At 61.9% G+C, this 18,477-nt stretch overlaps 1 protein-coding gene across 1 annotated transcript in view; it reads right to left on the bottom strand.

The window, feature by feature from the left end:
* PLXNA1 (plexin A1) overlaps positions 1-18,477 on the bottom strand; it is a 54,005-nt gene that overhangs the window by 19,474 nt on the left and 16,054 nt on the right. Inside the window, exons 4-20 of the mRNA XM_039477297.2 lie at positions 14,094-14,234; positions 12,838-12,938; positions 12,563-12,686; positions 12,328-12,481; positions 11,435-11,534; positions 9,738-9,852; positions 5,675-5,875; positions 4,410-4,506; positions 4,151-4,344; positions 3,898-4,049; positions 3,701-3,821; positions 3,208-3,344; positions 1,896-2,063; positions 1,546-1,639; positions 942-1,181; positions 724-867; positions 100-334 (exon numbers count right to left, since the gene is read on the bottom strand). Coding sequence (XP_039333231.1) covers positions 100-334; positions 724-867; positions 942-1,181; positions 1,546-1,639; positions 1,896-2,063; positions 3,208-3,344; positions 3,701-3,821; positions 3,898-4,049; positions 4,151-4,344; positions 4,410-4,506; positions 5,675-5,875; positions 9,738-9,852; positions 11,435-11,534; positions 12,328-12,481; positions 12,563-12,686; positions 12,838-12,938; positions 14,094-14,234 — 2,518 coding nt within the window. The remainder of the gene's footprint in view (positions 1-99; positions 335-723; positions 868-941; positions 1,182-1,545; positions 1,640-1,895; positions 2,064-3,207; positions 3,345-3,700; positions 3,822-3,897; positions 4,050-4,150; positions 4,345-4,409; positions 4,507-5,674; positions 5,876-9,737; positions 9,853-11,434; positions 11,535-12,327; positions 12,482-12,562; positions 12,687-12,837; positions 12,939-14,093; positions 14,235-18,477) is intronic.

Raw genomic sequence — 18,477 nt, forward strand, 5'->3', positions numbered from 1 at the left:
GTAAACTGAGCTGAAGCGGGGTCGGGGGTTGAGGGGAGGTGTGGGGCTGGGCCAGGGTCTGGGTGGCAGCTGCCCCAGTGTGCCCCAGCCCCAACAGACCTTCCTTGCACTCGAGGGCCACGCGGGACTCCAGGTTGTCCATCTGGAGCTGCAGCCGCTTGAGCGTGCGGTCGGCGTCTCGTGACTTGCGCTTGTAGGCGATGAGCACAGCCACGATGACCAGCAGCAGCAGACCTCCGCCCCCGCCGATGCCCACGATGGCAGGCAGCGTCAGCAGGCTGTCCGAGTACACCTGCAGTGTCCCTGGCGAGAACTCGAAGCCACCAGCCCGCACCTGCCAGTGGGTGGAGGCCACTCAGGAGCCACCCATCTTTTCACAAAGCTCGGGAGCCCCTCCCGATGGGCGAGATGCCCCACCCACCTGTGGGCAAGGTCCCGCCGATGGGCACAGAGTGGTCAGCAGGGCAGGGACACTAGGACCCAGGGCAGGTACCCAGCCAGCTAGGAAAGCACTGGCATGGCAAGAGCTCAGGGTGGGCAGGCAGTCTGGTGGGCTGAAGGAGGCGGCGGGCTGAGGGCTAAGGCAGGCCTGCACTGGAGCCGGGCGACCTCTGAGCTAGGGGTGAGTCTGGGGCAAGGTCAGAGCTGGGGCTGTCCTAGCAGGGCAGGGTCCACAGGTGGGGCATGGCTCTCTGAGCTCTGCACCCAGGTGGGCAGACGCACCGTGACCTTGTGCTGTCCCGTAAGGTTGGGCGCCTCGCACAGCAGCTGCGTCTCCGACACAGTGAGGGTGCAGGGTGTGGAGCCAATGAGCACTGTGTAGTTGAGTCGGGAGTTGCCGGGCGCAGGAGGCAAGAGGTTCCGGCCCTGTAGGAGGCAGGGGTGAGCCAGAGCCCAGGATGAAGGGCCTCTTCCCTGGCCTACGGGCAAAGGTGACCCACCTTGAGGATGAGTGGGGAGCTGGGCTTCAACTCCAGCAGGCCAGTGGGGCTAAGCGGCTCCAGTATGGGGTCAGGGTAGTAGAGGAAGGAGGAGGAGTTGAGCACAAGCAGGGAGCGCACGTTGTCCATGACGAAGCCCAGTTCATCCGGCCGCTCCCCGAGCTCCGGTGGGCTGCGCACAGGGTTGGCCACAGACGGGGCGCGGCACACCATGGTGGTGTCATTGTACACCAGGCAGCCCTGGAGACACAGGGTAGGGATGCTGGGCGGGACCTCCCCCAGTGGCCTGACAGCTCCCCATAATAGAGCCCCTGGCCTGGGGGCCACCTGTTCCCTGCATGGATGATGCCAAGGCACCAGCAGGGCAGGTCCTGGGCCACCCACCCCACGTGCACCAGGGGCATGTGGCCTAGAAGAGGCCAGCAGACCAGAGCCAGACTTTAAACCCACCAGGCAGGACAGGTGCCTCCCTAAGGGCCTCCAGACACAGCCAAGGTTAACACAAGCTGGGGAGAAGCAGGCCCGGGGGAGGGGCATTCCTAGCAGGCGCCCCAGCCCAGGTGAAGGCCTAGACCAAGGTGGGCAGCTGAGGGTAGGCACTCACGTTCTCCCTCTCAATGCCTCCGTACTTGGCCCGGATTCGGGGTTCACGAACAGTGGCCAGGTTTGTGCCCGTGACTGTTAGGAGGGTCCCACCGCTAGAAGAGGACAGAGTAGGGGGTCACCAGATGATGGTGGGGCCCAGCGAGCTGCAAACATGGTCCACAGCTCAGTCAGGCAAAACCTGCCTTCCCCAAAGACGGGAAACAGGTAAAAGTTATTGGCAAGGAGTGCTTCCCGGCAGGACAGCACACACATGCAGGAGGGCCACCGCCACGTGCCCGGTGGAAGAGCTCCCAGCTCGGCGTTGCTCTCAGCAGCTGAGGACAGGGAAGCGGCATTGCTGGGCCCTACCTGCTGATGCTCCACTCGGGGTCAATCCTCAGGATGGTGGGGTCCTCGGTGTAGTTGTACTTCACCTCGGGGTTGGTGAGCTGGGCACGGTTGATGTTGATGATGATGGGAGCGCTGCCAGGGCTCTGCCCGGGTGGCGTCAGACACCGGATCTCACGGGAGTTCCTCCTGGAGAGGCCCAAGTAGGGCAGTGAGGAGCACACAGGTGGGACCCAGGCATGTGGAATGCAGACATATTGAGGGACAGGGTGCCATCTGTCACAGGTACTGCCTTGGGTGGCTGTGTATGTCTGTCCTACCCTCGCCCCAGCCCCCTTAGGCCCCGACTGGCATTTCCTTCCCAGCTTGGCATTTGGGACCCACGCCACCTCCCCAGGTCTGCTTTCATCACACCCTCCCTGTCGCCCACACCCCCTCCAGGTGACCCTGGCCAGGGCTCCACACCCACCAGGCCTCTGCCTCCCTAGAAGCAGTAGGCAGCAGGCCCACCCCACACATGCAGGCTGGAAGGTGGCCTCACGCTGGTCTCCCTTTGTCCCTGGGGAGGGTCAGTGAGACTAAGCTCTGGCCCCAACCTTCCCTGCCTGTCCCAGGGCCACCCTCACTCAACCTGTGGTCCGAGTGCTGGGAGCCCGGCTTCTATTCCTACTACCCTGGGCCAGGCAGATACTTTCCCTCTTGGCACCTGCCCCACTGGGAAAAGCTGGCCCTATCCCTGCATTCTGGGGGCTATGAGGAGACTAGATGAGCTGGCCTGGGGTGGGGATCATGGGGACATCCCACTGGGCAGGCAGCTGGGCATGGCCCGCACCTGGGTCCGGACCCTCAGCTCTTCCACCACTGCCAGGAGCGCCACAGCCACCAGGCCCCCTCAGCTGCAGACACCAATGATTAGTCTGATAACGGGTAATTACCACAGGAAAATATTTAAAGGGATGTTCCATTATCATCCCTAATCTAAAATTATCCACTTCAAGCCTCAGGGCTTTTGTTAAGATTTCTGTTTTCCCTCTTAAAATTTTTTGTAGATACTTCTTATTTTGTACTCAAGGGATCTCCTTGACAGGGAAGAACCAGGGAAGACGCAGCCAGGTTGCTCCGCCCCCAGAGGCAGGCCCCGCCCCTGTCACCGCCCAGTCCTCCCACTCTGGAAGTAGCCGTTTCCATGGTAATCTTCTCCGCCTCTGGGTTTCACAGTGATCACCCTAGCCAGGCTCTCCATAGCCCTGTTGCCCAGGCAACAAGAGGGGGCATGCAACCATCTGAACCAGGAGGAGGAGCAGCCAGGCCCCACCACACCTGCACCCCGTACCAGGAGAAGGAGCAGGGCCGGCCGCCGACCAACACAGCCACATCACTGCCTGCGTTCAGGTGGCTTCCCTCGATGCCAATCCAGGTGCCCCCTGACAGAGGCCCTCGGGAGGGGCTCACACGGTAGAAGGTTGGTGTCTGCAGGAAGAGGGAACTTGCTGGAACTCTCAGGGAACTCCCTCGGGTCACATGTGGGCAGGCCTCACTTGGCCCACTTATAGCTCCAGACAGTTCCCCAGACCAGAAGTGCCCGGGAGCTGCACTCCAGAGCCAGTACTCTTGGGCTTCTCGGGCACGGCCCAAGGTGGGCCAGGAGCCCTGGAGCTGGCCCAGATCCAGGAAGGGAGGGGGACAGCACCCAGGCCATGGAAGAGCAGCGGCAGAGCATGGCCGGACAAGGGGCCATGGGGAGGTCCAGGAGCACTCAGCTGCCACTGCCAGACACCCTCTCAGAGCAGCAGGGAATAGCGGGAGAGGGAGGGCAGCAAACTCACTACAAAGGTGAAGCGCTTGGGCGACAGAGCACGGTAGTGCGGTGAGCAGTCCCGAATGCACACCTCCACCAGGGCGTCGTGGGCCCGCACGGAGCTGGCATCCCCAATCTCACAGACGATCCTGTGGGCAGGCGGGCCTCAGGGGCTGCAGGAGCCCTACCCTGTCCCACCCCATGCGCGCCCCAGGCTGCACTCACTGCTCGGCACTGATGTACTCGCTTTCTACAGGGCTACACAGCACCTTGCCCACGCGCACGCCCAGACGCACGTCCTCGAACCTCAGGCCTAGGTTCTCCCCCGTGATGGTGAGTCGCGTGCCGCCCTGTCTCGGGCCCGTCTCGGGGGACAGCTGCGGGAGGCAAAGGCTAGGGTGCAGGCATCCCGCAGGGCGTAGGATGTGGGGCAGGGTGGGGCAGGGCATGGGGTGTGGGGCAGGGCTAGGGGCCCTACCTTGAGGATCTTGGGGTCGGCACAGCGACTGCTGCCATGACGCGCGTGCATCCAGGACGCAGGTGTATCGGCCGTGCAGTGGTGTCGCAGGGAGCAGCGGCGCTCAGCCACGCACCATCCGCACTCGAAGCGTGGGTCGGCCTTGAGGCAGAGTCCACAGCTCTCCCGCAGGGCCGGGCACTTGTAGAGGTGCGCTGCAGGGAGGAGTGTGGTCAGCTCAGGCCTGCCCGCCACCCACCCCGCCGGGGCGTCCACTCACCCTGGATGTTCTGTGGGTTGTCGATGATGAAGTTGCCATTCCACACGACCGACAGGTTCACCGGCAGGTCGCTGATGTCGTTCCCCTCGTAGGAGTACTGTGGGGTGGTGGCGCAGTCAGGCTCCCCAGATAAGCAGCCTCCAGGCCAGAGCCTGACACCCACCAAGCCACCAGTATGGCCAGCTCAGGGGGAAGTTTCTGTAGCCACAAAAGCTCCCTCTTCACCCTTACCCTACACAGGGCTTCCTTCTCAGCTCCAGAGGCCCCTCTCCAGCCTAGCAACCATGAGGTGCCCTTCCAGGGGAACCTCTGTGCTTCCCACAGTCACCTCTGTGGCACCCCCTTGAAGACCACCTCCAATCACAGGCAGCCTGTGACCACTCCCTGCAGTCAGCCAGGGTGGAAACCAGGACTCCAAGCTGGCCCTAGAACATGCATCTGCACGCTCTGTGAACCTCAGTATCTTTGCTGAATGGGCCAGGACTTCCCTACCTTGAGGTGGGAGATCTGTGTTCCCAGACTGGAGCAGAGAAAGGCAGGATCACTGTCAGGTACAGCCCTGCCCCCCGTCCCCTCCCCCATAAAGCAGGCCTGGGCCCATGTGAACTGCCCCTCCCGGGGAGCTCGGCCAGGGGTTCCAGCTGTGCCCCACTTTCTTCTGTGGATGACCTCAACTCTGTTCCTGTCTGGGGCGGTGCAGGGAGCCCAGCGTCTCCAAGGGGCGGCCTGGCAATTCATCATTATATTATCTGTAGGAATTTAATTGGATCCTATCAAATTCCCCGATACACCCTCTTCCCTTTAAACACAGTTGAAGGGAAGATTAATGTGGGCCTGGCGAGAAGGGAGGATGGGGAGGAAGATGCAGGTGGAAGGTGCAGGGCAGACAGAGTTGGTGATAGAGCAGAAATGTCTGGAAAGGCTGGACAGCAGAGGGAACTCCATATGCTGTGTGGCCAGGAGTGACCCTCATGGCTGACTTGCAGCTCACCCTCAGGCTGCTCCCAACATAAATCTAGGGGCTCTCGGCAGCTACTGAGACAGCACAGGCCCCCTGCGGCCCACTTGCCCACATGACGCAGGCACACCTGAGAGGCCTGGCAGTGGCCAGGGGAAACCAGGAGTGGCTTCTGACTCATCAGAGATATACACATGAGCATGTGCACTGACCTTTGTGAACAAGCACACACCCCAGGACCCAGGGCTGTGAGGGTAACTGGCCCATTCCAGCTCACAGCCCCCAGCCCCTGCCCCGGCTGCCTCACCGAGGAATTCTGGCACTGCAGGCTGGAGCTGTTGAAGCGCAGGGCAGTGACGCGGGCCGGGCTGCCCGGGATGTGGAAGAGGCACTCATATCCACGCTGGCCTGACTGTGGCTGTGGCAGGTTCCGAGCAGCCAGGGTGATGGGTTTTACCACTCCTACTGGCACATAGATCTGGGTGGAGGGCAAGATCTGTGGGCAGTCCTGGGGACAAGATGAGTTTGGCTGAGCCCAGGGGTGGAGACCTGTGAGCAAGGTACACCCCACTGTGCCCCGGATGTGTGCTGGGCCTATGCTGCTCAAGCCAAGCACCACTGTGCCCACTTTATGCACTGGCAAAACAAGGCCCGCAGAGACAGCTGGCTGGGACAGTAGCTACGTACTGTGACCCAGACACGCTCTGTTACCTCTGGCCCCTGAATGCCCTGCCCCATGTTCTAGGAACCCCCACCAATCCATAGACCAAAGGAGCACCATCTGGCCGGCAGCTGAAAAAGCCCTAGAGGTAGAAGAGAGTGGGGCTCTGGGGCTGCAGGCTCCGTGCTGGGTGCCCAGGGAGTATGTAAAAATAGCCAGAGCCCAGCAGAAAAACAGGCCTGGCCTCTGGGACCAGCATTTCGGCAACAAGAACTGATGCAATGGCCCAGCTTCCTTGCAGCATGGCTGCTGCTGGCCTCAGGAGATAGCCCCTTGGGAGCGCCACTAAGCTGGGCTTTAAATAGGGATGCTGAAAACAGGCTGTAATCCCCAAGCCCTGCAATAGTCCCCAAGGCGGGCAGGCCTGGGCCCAGGTCTGCAGAGATTTTCCAGGACCCAGGAGGGGGCCTGGACTCTGGCCTGGCCTCTCAGGAGCTCCAGGGAAGCAGAGTTAACAAGGCCCAGCTAGGCAAGCTGATCTCCGAGTCTGCAGGGATGCTCCTGTGTCCCCTGGGGAGAGGCAGGTGGTGGCATCCTGCAGCTAGGGCCACTGGCCCCAACTTGGGGGCTGCACTTTCAGCTGTGTGTTGAACAGACCACAGCCACAGCAGGAAGGCACCGGCACACACAGTGGTCATACCTATGCCGCACCTCCCTGGCAGGCTGAGGCACATTCACTGACTCTGCACGCTGAGGCTTAGGCTGGCATCTCACTGTGACATGGGCCACTCTGTTACTGGAGGGCCCCAGCCATGAAAATGGGTGGCTTAGGGCACTGAGACTCTTTTCAGTCCAAGCTAGGCTGCCCTTGAGCCCCCTGGAACGGTCGGTCTGAGACCAGGTGAGCTGTCCCACCATGCACCCAACTGGAAAATGCCCAGAGGAGCCCAGGAGGCTCAGCCTGCAGCAAGCCAGAAAGCAACTATGGTGAGGCCTGGGCTTCTTCGAGGCTCCTAAGTCCAGAAAACCTCTTGGCCAGTAGCAGGAGACATAGAGCTAGCTCACGCAGAGTGAGGTCTCATCCCGGGACCATCCCTGGAACCCAGGACCCAGCCAGGGAACACCACCACCCACCCTAACAACAGTGTGAGTGTGTGGGCCTGGCAGGCATCGAGGCCAAAGTGGTTGTCCCCTACCTGCCTGCCCCACCATGCTGAGGCTGGCCTGTCCCCTTGCCACCCCTGCCCTCTGCGTGCCCACTGAGGAAGCTGACTGGCTGCCTGGGCCACACCCTGTCCTCTCAGGTACTCCCTGCATCCCCACCCCATCTCCTCCCCAACACCCAGCTGGGTGAGAACCCAGGAAGCTCTGGACCCATGTGGCCCACTGAGTCAGGCCTGTGCTGAAACTCCAGTGATCACCTGACTCCAGCTGGTCCGACTCTGACAGGAGGGCCACAGTGTCATGGGTCTCCTGGGATCAATGACAGTTCAGAGCCAGGTCCAGTTGTCCCCAAAGGCTCTGATTATAGCCTTTTCCCCAGTGCAGCCTCCCTGGTAAAAGGCTGGAAGTCCCTCTGGGAAACGCTGGGGGAAGATTAACAGGGTGCGTTTTGCCAGCGTATCAGCCTACTCCCTCAAGGGACCCAGGCCTCCCCTTTGTGCAAGGGGGGTCTAAGACTTGCTCAGGTCTGAATGGCGGGGCATCCAACTGTTATGTGGAGATGCCAACCACACCCCTCCTTTTCTGCAGAGCCCAGAAACAGGCATTCCTAAGAGAGTCCCGACTTCTGAGAGTGTCTCATGAGCTCTGCTAAAGTGGGGGTTCCACGCGGGAGCCCTCAGGCCCTGGCACACAGCACCAGCTGCCTCCACGGCCCCAGCCCAGTGGCCCTTCCCATCAACACGCACAGCCTACTCCATCTTCAGACAAACACACAAACCCCAGCATGCAGGCTGGCACAAGAGGCTACAGAGACCCCTCCCAGCATGAGGGCAGGGGACAGGGGGAAGGCGGCGGCCTTGGGGGTTAGATCTGGCTGTTTCAGCAAGAACCTGGATGTAGTATGCTCCTGTCTCAGGAGGTGGCCCAAGGAACTCGCCAGAACCAGAGACGGGAAGAGGGTTTGTAAGAGAGGCGACTGCACTGGCCATTGCCCCAAGTCTGGGAGGACTCACGTCACGCCCCTTAGGAACGGCTACATAAAAATCTAGGACTCAAGCTAAAGAAAAGAGTAAGTATTTGTGGAGAGAATCCATTCCCTCACAGCCCCTCGACCCCACTCATGCCCCCAGCCCAGCCCTGCCTGCTCTGCCTCCCCACGCCCTGAGCCCCCAGGGCCACTACTCCAGGGCCCACTTTCTCTGTCCCCCAAGGGTGCTCCAAAGTTCATGGCATGGATGGGGGAGGGCTCAGGGAAGGCTGCCACTGAGGAACTGGGCTATCTCAGTCCCAAAACCACCCCAAGCTGCCCAGAGCCCTGCGGCCACCCCTGACAACCACTGTGCTGAGCCCCCGCCTGCCCCTGGGCTGTGCACAGCACGGGAGCCAGTGCATCTGCATGTCATCCCCACAGTGACTCACACCCAGCTCTCCCTGGCCCAAGAGGCCCCAGGACCAGCTCCCGCCTAAGACTCTACTATCGGCTCTGCCCACACCCCAGGACACCCTGGCCCGGCTCCTTGGGCAGGCCACACACCCAGGGAAGACCCCCACTGTGTCCCTGGCTCCTGCATACCCACTGTCACAAGCACCATAGTCCCTGCTGCTCTTGGCTACCTTCCGCTGCCGTCCTGTCTCTTGATGTCATGCCAGGGAGCGGAAAAGTCCAGTCCAGAGGGTGACCCTAGGGGTCAGGGGGCCTCTGTGAAAAGGGACCCAAAGGAGAGAGGGCCACCATGCCACTTCCTCGGCCCCTAGCCTGGCAGAAAAGTGTAGCCCAGCTGTAGGCACCAAGGTCTCCCTGGCAAACAGAGCCTGCCCCCTCCAGCTGAAGGGCGTAGTGTCCACAGCAAATGAAAGGGATCTGGCTGCAAGTCCCGGCTCCGCACCCACAGCCAGACCTGGTTGGGGTAGGGACCGCCACAGCTCCAGCCTCAGCTTCTACCACTCAGCGCCCGTGGGCCCTGGGTCCTGCCTGTCCTGGTACTAAGTGCCTCAGGTTCTAGAAGGAAGAGTCTGCCGTTCATAAAGCCAGCGCCTTGCCCAGCCCTGAAAAATTACTACGTAATTACTAGCAATTACCACTCAGCGCCCAGAGACTCCAGAACCCACCAGACTCCAGGCACACTACGCCAGCAAGGTCCCCTGCCCAGCCAGGCTCCCGAGCCCCAGGCTCTGCCTGTACCTGCTCTGCAGCCTGACAGTGCCCCACATTGTACCCAGGAGCCCGTCTGCAACCCCCACAGAGGCCCAGGGGCAGAACTCGTCTGAGGCTTCTCCCCTTTCCTGAGAGTCATGAAGGTTGCCCTGGGGCCAACAAATACCACAGGCCTGGTTTCAGGCCAAGACAGTGACCCCCACAGGCCTCCCAGCTGGCATCCAGGGTCCCCTCGCTGACCCAGGCTGGTGGTACAGGCACCACACGCCAAAATCCCAGTCACCCATAGGCGCTCCCTGGGCCAGGCCTTGGGTGACACCCAGATGGACTGTCTCAATCCAGTTCTGCTCCACCTCTGAAAACCTGAGCCCCACACTCACCCAGCCTTACCTCGGACACATTGACACGGCCCTCCAGGAAGGCGCAGTCGGCTGCATTGTGTGTGCACACATGGCGGTATTTGCACCAGTGGCAGGGAAAGGAACCATTGACACAGGACAGGCAGCTGCAGGGAGAGGGTGGGTGCTGAAGCCTGGGGACCCGCAACCACGCAGGGTCACCTGTGATCACAAGGACACTGTGCTGCCCCTGCTGGTCTTCATCGTGTCACCTCAGGGGCTTTGCACTGACTGCTCCTGGCCTGGAAAGTTCTTCCCCCAAACGTGAACGCAGCTGCCCCTCTGTCTCCTCAGGCCTCCCCGACAGCTGGTCTCGCCTGCCCACCCTCCGATGCCAAGCTCTTTCTTCTTCACTGCTTTTTCCTCCAGAGCCTTGATCACAACCTGACTGCCAGCCAGGCGTGGCTACTTGCACCAGAAATGTGTCAGTGCAACTAAGGAACTTCATTTTAAGTACTGACTCCTTTTAACAAACTTAGATTTAAACTGTAACAGCATGTGCTGCCACAGAGCTGGACAGGGCCGTGCACATCACCTCTCTGGCCAGAACACAGGCTCGCTGGGACAGGAGCTTGTCTGGTTCCCTCTGACGCGCCCCAGGGTCTGCCAGGCTGGCCACTGCAGGGGCTCTGCCCACAGCACAGCCTTGCACAGGGCTGACACCTCACCATCTCAACAGCCTCCAGGAAGACGCCACCTCCATCTACTCTCCAGGATTTCCTGACCCGCCAGCTCCCCCAACCACCCTGCTTCTCCTGCAGCCCTTGGCCCCCTCCAGACCTCTGCCCCAGAGATCCCCCACCCGACCTGGGACGTGACACGCTGCATCCTTGAAATCAAAAGCCTGCCTGGCTCACAGCAGTTGCTCTACAAAAGCAGTGACAGAGTCCATCTGTGAGTCAGTCAACAAAGGCACGCCTGAAAAGCCAGGTACCTCCTGTCTCTGAAGCCAAATTCTACTGCCTCAGCCTGGGCCCTCTGGGTCAGGGAAGGAGTGAGGGCTCTCCTCTGGGCTCACAGTGGGACTCACGGGAGGCCCCCAGCTCTTCCCATCCTTCCTCTGAGGCTGGGGGTGCTCACAGCCAAAATGGGCAGCAGGCATAGCAGCTGCCTCCCAGCCATGATCCCTGGGGACCTGCATAGTGGCCAGCACCAACCTAGGGGCCTGCATACTGCCCAGCACCAACCAGAGGGGACCTGGACGCTGCATTGTCTGGCAGCAGCCTGCCACACACCAGAAGTGGCAGGCACCCAAGGGCCATCTCTGGGCCCCTGCCCAGGCCCTCAAACCAGCCCTCAGCCCTCCACACCAGTGCCCATGGGCCACTGTCTATACCACTGTGCCCTTGAAGCCATACACAGCTGCCTGGGGCCCTGCGCGATCCCTGTGGGGTAGGCACTGCCGCCCACTCTGACTGCTGCTCTCTGGTGCACCTGCCCTGGCCTCAGGCACCCTCCACACTGGTGGCCTTGCCCTAGCTGGCTCCTCTACCTGCCAGCTGCTCTCACAATGACTCTCTTCCCTCCCTGACGACTACCCAGCCTCGGGAATCCCAGCCATGGAATCATCGTCTGCTGCCTGGCCACACAAGGGCATGTCAGCAGACAGCAAGCACAGTGGGACCACAGAGATGGGGGTGTGGCAAGTAGCCCAGGACCAGGTGGGTGGAGGGGCCCAGGGACACTCACGACTGGTGGACGCTGCAGTTGTAGAAGACAAAGTCCACAGATGCGAACTTCTTCCCCGTCTCCTTGGACTTCAGGTAGAGTTTCACCACCCGCTGGTCTCCTGCAGGAGCAGCACAGCCAAGTCACCAGGATCCAGGGCAAGCCCAGACAGGGGAACAACTCGCCCAGGGACCCTCTGAGCTGCCACTGACAGTCGCCATCAAACGTGCCTCTATCCCCCTCGGCCCCCAGGTGACCGAAGCCTGGGATCTGTTCTGGTTGCCTCCTGCTTAGTAGCGTAAGGGGCTGGGAACTGTGAGGCCCTCCACATGCCCATAGGCTGCCTGCTCCTGGGGAAGGGCCTGCAGGGTGACTACCCAATGAGCTGTGGCAGCTAGCGAGGTCCTGTACCCCAAATCCCATGAGACTCTGTCCCCCACCCAACCTGCGTCCCACATGGCCCACCCCTCACCCATTCCCACTTCCAGCCTGCAAACCCCCCAAGATCCCAGGTCTCCACTGTGTGGTCCCTTCATGTCTCCTACCCTGCCCTGCTTTTCCACCCTCAGTCACCACAGGACACCTAAAGACCTGAACGCCAGTAGCGACAGCAATAATTATGGTGGCGGAGGCGAAGTATGCTCGTGTGTCTACGTTTATATGGTGAGCCCATAGGTAAGTCCCAAGAAGGATTTATCTATTGTTCACCTCCCTGGCAGGAGGGCTCTTGCTCTGGCTGCAAGTCTGGAGGGTTTCCTCCACTTGCAGACCAGCAGGTGGTGAGACCCCCTCCGTATCAGCTGCCAGAGTGTTACCCACGTGCCCTTGGAACTGAACAAGGGAGGCGCTAAACAGGCGGTGACTGGATGGCAGCCCTGGGCAGGCAGCAGGCACCACTGTGTTGGGCCACTCACCCTGGCCCCGCGTGATGGGCGCCACCTCCCGGGCAGAGGGCGAGCGGCAGTGGATCCGGCCGTCCTCCAGGATGCTCTCAGATTCCGTGAAGTCCTCAAAGGAGCAGTTGACACCAGCTGAGAGGTCAGGCACGTTCCAGGCCTGCAGCACAAGCTGGGCACGCAGCAAGAGGTGTGGTGAGCAGGGTCCCCATGGCTGCCCCCCAACCCCTACCACCTGGGATGCCACACTTACCGGGACCTGGGACATAGTGACAGATACGTTGCGTGGCTGCACAGTCAGCTGCACGCACTGGAGCAGGTCCGCCGCAAAGCGCTGGGGCTCGTCAGCCCGCTCACAGGCATCCCGCCTCGAGCAGCTGAAGGCAGAGGGGCTGAGGCTGAATAGGTGGGGAGACCTATAGGGGCTCCCCCTAGACGGGGTGGAGAACTTGGGGTGGCTTACCCTGCACCAGGCTACCCCTCCCCACTTCTAGACCACCATGGCCATCCCCACCTGCCCATACTCACATGCTGTGCAGGACACACCAGCCACAGTGGGGGTCCCGTGACCCCAGACACAGCTCACAGGACGTGTACTGCACGCAGCTCTCCACAGGCACCCGAGTCACCTGGGGTGGCGGAGGTGTCAGGCCCCTCCAGTCCCACGCCAGGCATCCCAGCCATCCTCACCTCTGACTCCCCACTCTGCTCTCATTAGGCCTGGGGAGGCCCTGCACTTGTTCTCAGTCTATACAGGGGTGCCTCCAGGGTCTGGTGACCCTGCCCTAGCCAAGCTAGGTCACACAGGTCAGGCCTCTGCTCTGGGAACCCAGGAGGCAGCAGCCAGAGGGAACAGTCCATATGGGGTGAACCCATCAGAGAAGCACCTGAAGCTCCAGCCAGAGTTCCTCTCCATCTGTCTGGACTCCCTCCCAGCTATCAGTTTCCACAGGGATCAATGGGCTTGGTGAGCCCCAATCCTAAGCTCCAAGGCAGGCCCAGACAACACTCAGAGGGCCAGGCACCCATGTGTAGAGCCAGGCGACTCCCCTGCAGCTCCCTCTGACTCCTTGGCTCAGCCCAGCATCCCAGTGCCAATGGAGGCATGTCCCTGAGGTCCCCAGGAAGGCAGAACCCCATTGCACCCAGGAGGGGCAGAGGAGAAGCAGGAGCCAGCCATAAGGGGAGAGAGGCCTGGCCTTAGCTGGTGTGCCCAGCCTGGCCCCACCTGCCCCGTCTGCCCACCCTCCAACAGCCACAGGCCACTAGGTTGGGCCAAAGGGCAGAGGTGAACTCCAGGCAGGTCAGGCCAGAGACTCAAGTCCATGGCCTTAAAGAGCTGGGCCAGGCACCAGGCCAGCCATAGGCGCTACAAGCAGACCTACTGGATAGAGACCCAGCCCTAGGCCTTAGGACTCAGGGGCCCTGCCCACCCCAAACCCTTCAGTGACACCTGTCCTCTGAAATAACTCTCCTTCACATATCTGTTTCTGTGGTCAAGAAGTCAGTAGGGGAGGGGTGAGAATTCCACCCCAGCTCACGAGAACATGGAGGCAGCAGTGATGTTGTGGGGTCCCTGGTGCCCAGGCTGGTTCCCCCACAGACCCAGCCAGGCCCATGAGTTTGCAGGCAGGCAGAGCACAGAGCAGCTTGAAACCACTTTTACCAGGAGCCAGGAGTACCTGACTTGTGATGTGGCCCCACCCCCACTGCTCGGTGACTAGAGTTCCTGGCAGGAGGCCCCCCACCTTCAGCCCACACCGTCTGACTGGTGCAGCACCCACCTGCTTCTCGGTCATGGCATAGAGGTACTGGTGGTTCGGGCTGAGGACGAGGTCTCGCAGTATGGGGTTGCCCTCCTGGGCCACCACGCTCTCATAGGCCAGGGCAGGCCGGCCACCGGGGTTCGAGAGGTCCACCAGGATCTGCAGCAGCAAGGGTCCCTAACTGGGGCTGTGCTGACACCTCCTTGAGCCAGCTCTACCCCTACCGAAGGTCAGGGATCTAAAGCCCCTCCCGGAGCTGCCCAAGACATGCATAAGCAGAGAGAGCCAGGGCCAGCCACACTCACTCTCCACATCCCCGGCCCCAGCCCCAGTGCAGGGCAAACTCAGACCCCAACAGACCAGCCTGGGACCCAGCCCCTTTATCAGTCAGCAGAGGCCAGAGGGCACTGGGGCCTGGAGACAACCACAGCCCAGCGCTCACCACGGAGCAGCACGGCCACACCCAGGGAGAAGGCTGTAGGAGTCCCATGGGTGCCCAGCCACCCCTGTGGCCAGGCTGTGCTTCTGAAGGAGGGGTGTTGGTTGTTGGTGGCAGAGGCTGAGGCTCACAGGGAGTCTAGGGTGGCTGGGACCAGAAGACTCCAGGATGGGGTGTCCTGGGGGTGGGGGCATCCCGGCAAGAAGGCAGTGGAGGAGGGTGGGAGTCTCATCGGCATGGAAATGTATTCCAGATCCCAAACAAACCGGGCGTTAATTAGCCAGCTCTTCTCCTCCACAGCTTTCGATGCTGCAAGTATTTTTAGTTGCTTTTACCAAACAAATGTATTTAATTAACAGAGAGACCCGGGGGCTTTCCAGAGATGGGACTCTTGGGGCGTGTCTGCCCAGCTATGAGTCCAGGGCAGGCTCTCACGCTGTGGGCTGTGGCCTGCTTCCACCAGCCTGACTGGCTCCCACTCCCCAGGGGCAGCCAACCTCTCCACCGCTACCTGAGGGCAGGGGCCTGGGCCCAGACTCAGTACCCCTCCTCCGTGACCTCATGGTGACAGGGCAGTGCAGGTCCAGGGCAGCAGGGCCCGGCAAAAGCCCCTGGTCGGAGCCCAATCCATCAGGCCTGGGCCAAAGGCGGCCAGCCAGGGTGGGGCGCTGTGTTTCTGGGCCAAAGAGGCTGTTGGCTGGGAGAGGGGGAGGGCCGCATTCCTCAGCACCGGCAGCCACCCCCCACATCCGCTCAGCTGCCTCGCCTCCAAGCAGGCTTAAGTCAAACCAGACCCGGAAGAGTGGAGCTCAGAGCTGGGCAGGGAAGGAGGCGGCCGGGATGGCCCAGCTGCAGCCATGGCCCACGGCCTCTGGGAGGAAGGACACAGGGACAGCGGGTGGCCCAGGCACAGCCACCCAGTGCCCCTGCTGGTGGGGTCTGGACTGCACCCACACCCGAACACAGTGCACTTGCGCCTGCCTGTCCTGCGGCCACAGCAGGAATGGGAGTCCTTGTTCAAAATGACCAGTGGCCCAAGGCCTGCCTGGTGGGAGCTGAGGTGCCAGCACCACAAACCCCCTGCCTTACTCTGGGCCAGTAGCCAGAGGGCAGGTACTCAGACCCAGGTGGATGCCAGCCAGGACCAGCCTCTGGGCCATATGGCCTGGGTCCAAACCTCTCTCTGCCTCCATTTCCCTACCTGTGAAATGGGGATGACAGACACCCTGCCCTTAGACAGAGCTGTTTTGATGTTTACATGAGGATCAGGCCAGGTGTGCCAGGTGGTAACAGGGTGGACCCAGGGAGGCCAGGCACAAAGCAATCACTGCACCTCAGCAGCCAACCACAGAGCCAGGCCAGTGGCTTACGACAGCGGCCAGGCAGTGGGGACAGGAAGATGAGGAGGGCAAGACACTGCCTGGGTGGAGGCTGGGGCAGGGGTGCTCAGTGTGCAGACCTGGGGCTCCAACCTGGAAGACCCAGGTTAGGGACTGCAATTCCTGCCATCTCCTCCATCCCCACAGCCCTGCAGAGATCCCCAGCGGCTTCCCACTGTGAAGCCCAGGCCCAGCTCCCACTCCCCTACCAGCACCAGGTCTATAGCTCCTCCCCACCCCCCCAGGCCCGGCCCCTCTCGCCCCTGGCAGCAGGGCCTCTTTGGCCTGAGCTGATGGAACCTGGCCCGGCATGCAGGGAGCACTTGAGAGAGGTCTGAATAGGAACAGGACCAGAGAGGGACCAGCCTCCCGCCTCACAAAGGCCAGGACCACTTGATGCTGGGACCTGACCCTGGCCTTGCCTGCCAAGCATCCACCCACTCAGGGTTGGGGGCACAGATGTCACACCAAGGGGTAGAGGAAATGGGTCAGAGAAGGACAGGTCCAGGGGGCACACCAGCTCCAAGACAAGGAACGGTGGGTGAGGGGTGCAGTGAAGGGTCCTGGGGCGGGAAGAAGCCACAGGAGCCACGGGCTGGCCCCAGGCACGCCCCGCCCCAGCCGGCAGCATGCCGACTGGACAGGTGGCTTCGACAGCTGCAGCCGGGAGCACACGCGTCCAGCTGTCCATCTGCTATGTACCCATCTGTCCACCCACCTGCCCCGCACTGGGCCACCCCCACCCCTTCACACACGCAGGCTGGGCCCAGGAAGACAGGACCCCAGGAGAGGCCATGGCATGGCCAGAGGGTAGTGTGAGCGAGACACTGGGGAGGCCAAGGCCCAGCACACCAGGCCAGAGGATGTACGGCATGCAGAGCAGGCCGCACACTGTTCACTGAGGCTCCACAGTCCCGGCTCAGCAGGCCCCTGTGTGCGCACACACGTTCTGCAGGGCATCCAGCTAGGACAGTGGTCCCCAAGACCCGGAGAGCATTCAGGGTGAAGGGCCTGTGCAACCAAGCCAGCTTCATCAGACCACACAGACAGGAGGTAAACTGAGGTTCACACAGCACCTGCCAGAGGAACCCAGAGCCCTGGACCCGCAACTGCACCTGGGGGGAGCACAGAAGCTGCTCGCAAAGTGGGAAGGGGGAGCCAGCACCCAGCAGGAGGCTGTTCCAGGAGAATTGAAGAGCGCAGGGGCACAGACGGCAGGTGGGCCTGAGGCCAGAGCGGCTGGCAGGACAGCAGGGCACACGCCGGCCTGGAGCCCATGTGTCAACGTCCACACCCTGGCCACAGCTGTCCACTCGTGGGCCACCAGCTTGGAGGCAGCCCACCCTCGAGGTAGCTGGACCCAAAGCCCCTCCCACAGCAGCTGGGCAGCTGGCAGAGCAAAGGAGAGGCTTGACGAGTCCCGGCTGTGGGGCTGGTCCACAGGCATGCCCTGGAATCCTCCCCCAGCTGTCACCTTGCTCTGCAAATCTTTCCCCAAAGACCACCCGAACCTTCCACGACTGGCCCCAACAGCCCGACCTCCCACCTCCCAGCACTAAACAGGAGCTAGCGATGCCCATGCATGCCCCCATGCCCGAAAAGACCTTCCCCTTTACCCAAGGGGCTTCAGCAGAGCCATCAGCCTCCCTGGACATGTCCCTTGGCTGCACCAGGCCCCCACCCGACCCTGGCTGGGGGGACACGGGTCGCCCCACCCGCTTCTGCCTAGACCATCTAACCCTGGGGTCCCTGTTCTACATGCACATGGGCGAGTTGACCCTGGCCTCGGAGCTGAGACTGGAGTGTAGTCCTGAGGCACCAGGTCCCCAGGCCTCTCAGTGCCAGAGCCAGGCCAGGCACTGCCCTCACTTGTGGACTGGGCACCTCCTACTGCCACAGGGCTCGCCTGACCCTCCCCACAGACGAGCAAGCAGGTTTACCCCTTTGTCCCGAGGCACAGCAGGCAGGACTCACTGCAGGCCCCAGGCTGGCCCTGCTGACTATATCCACTCCCATCACTGCCACAGCCCTGGCCAACTGCTGCAGGCGGGCAGCTGAGGGCCCGGCCAGGTCAGCTGTCCGTCCCGCCCAGAGTCAACAAAGGGCCCATTCTCCAGGCTGAGGGCACGCGGGGGTGCTGGGAGGATGTCTGGGCCGCCCAGGCTATGTGCCAGGGCCGGCACGCGCCCCAGCCGCCGGGAAGCAGGGGGCTGCCTGGCTTGGCCCTGACCTGGCAAGAGGAGTTGCCCAGTTCTGCCCAACCCACGATGGCAGCCAGGGGCCTGGCCCTCCTTCTGCCTATGCAATAGGCATGCACCTGTGGAGCTGCTATCTGGCTCCAGGGTTAGGGGAAGGACAGGATGAGGTGGGGACAGGCAGACCAAGGGCAGCAGCTAGGGAGGCGGCCACACGCAGAGGCCTCACATACCTCTCAGCCTTTCTGCAGAGGCAGCTGCCAAACCTGTTCTTAGTGTGAGGTGGCCCCAGGAAGGGCTGCTCTAGGGGCAGGAGCCTCTGCTGCCCTCTCTTCTCAGGATCCCCCACAGGGCACAGAGCCCACCTGCCTCTCCCCTTCCAGGCCAGG

The sequence above is a fragment of the Saimiri boliviensis genome, chromosome 8 (assembly GCF_048565385.1).
Source record: "Saimiri boliviensis isolate mSaiBol1 chromosome 8, mSaiBol1.pri, whole genome shotgun sequence".
NCBI lineage: Eukaryota > Metazoa > Chordata > Mammalia > Primates > Cebidae > Saimiri > Saimiri boliviensis.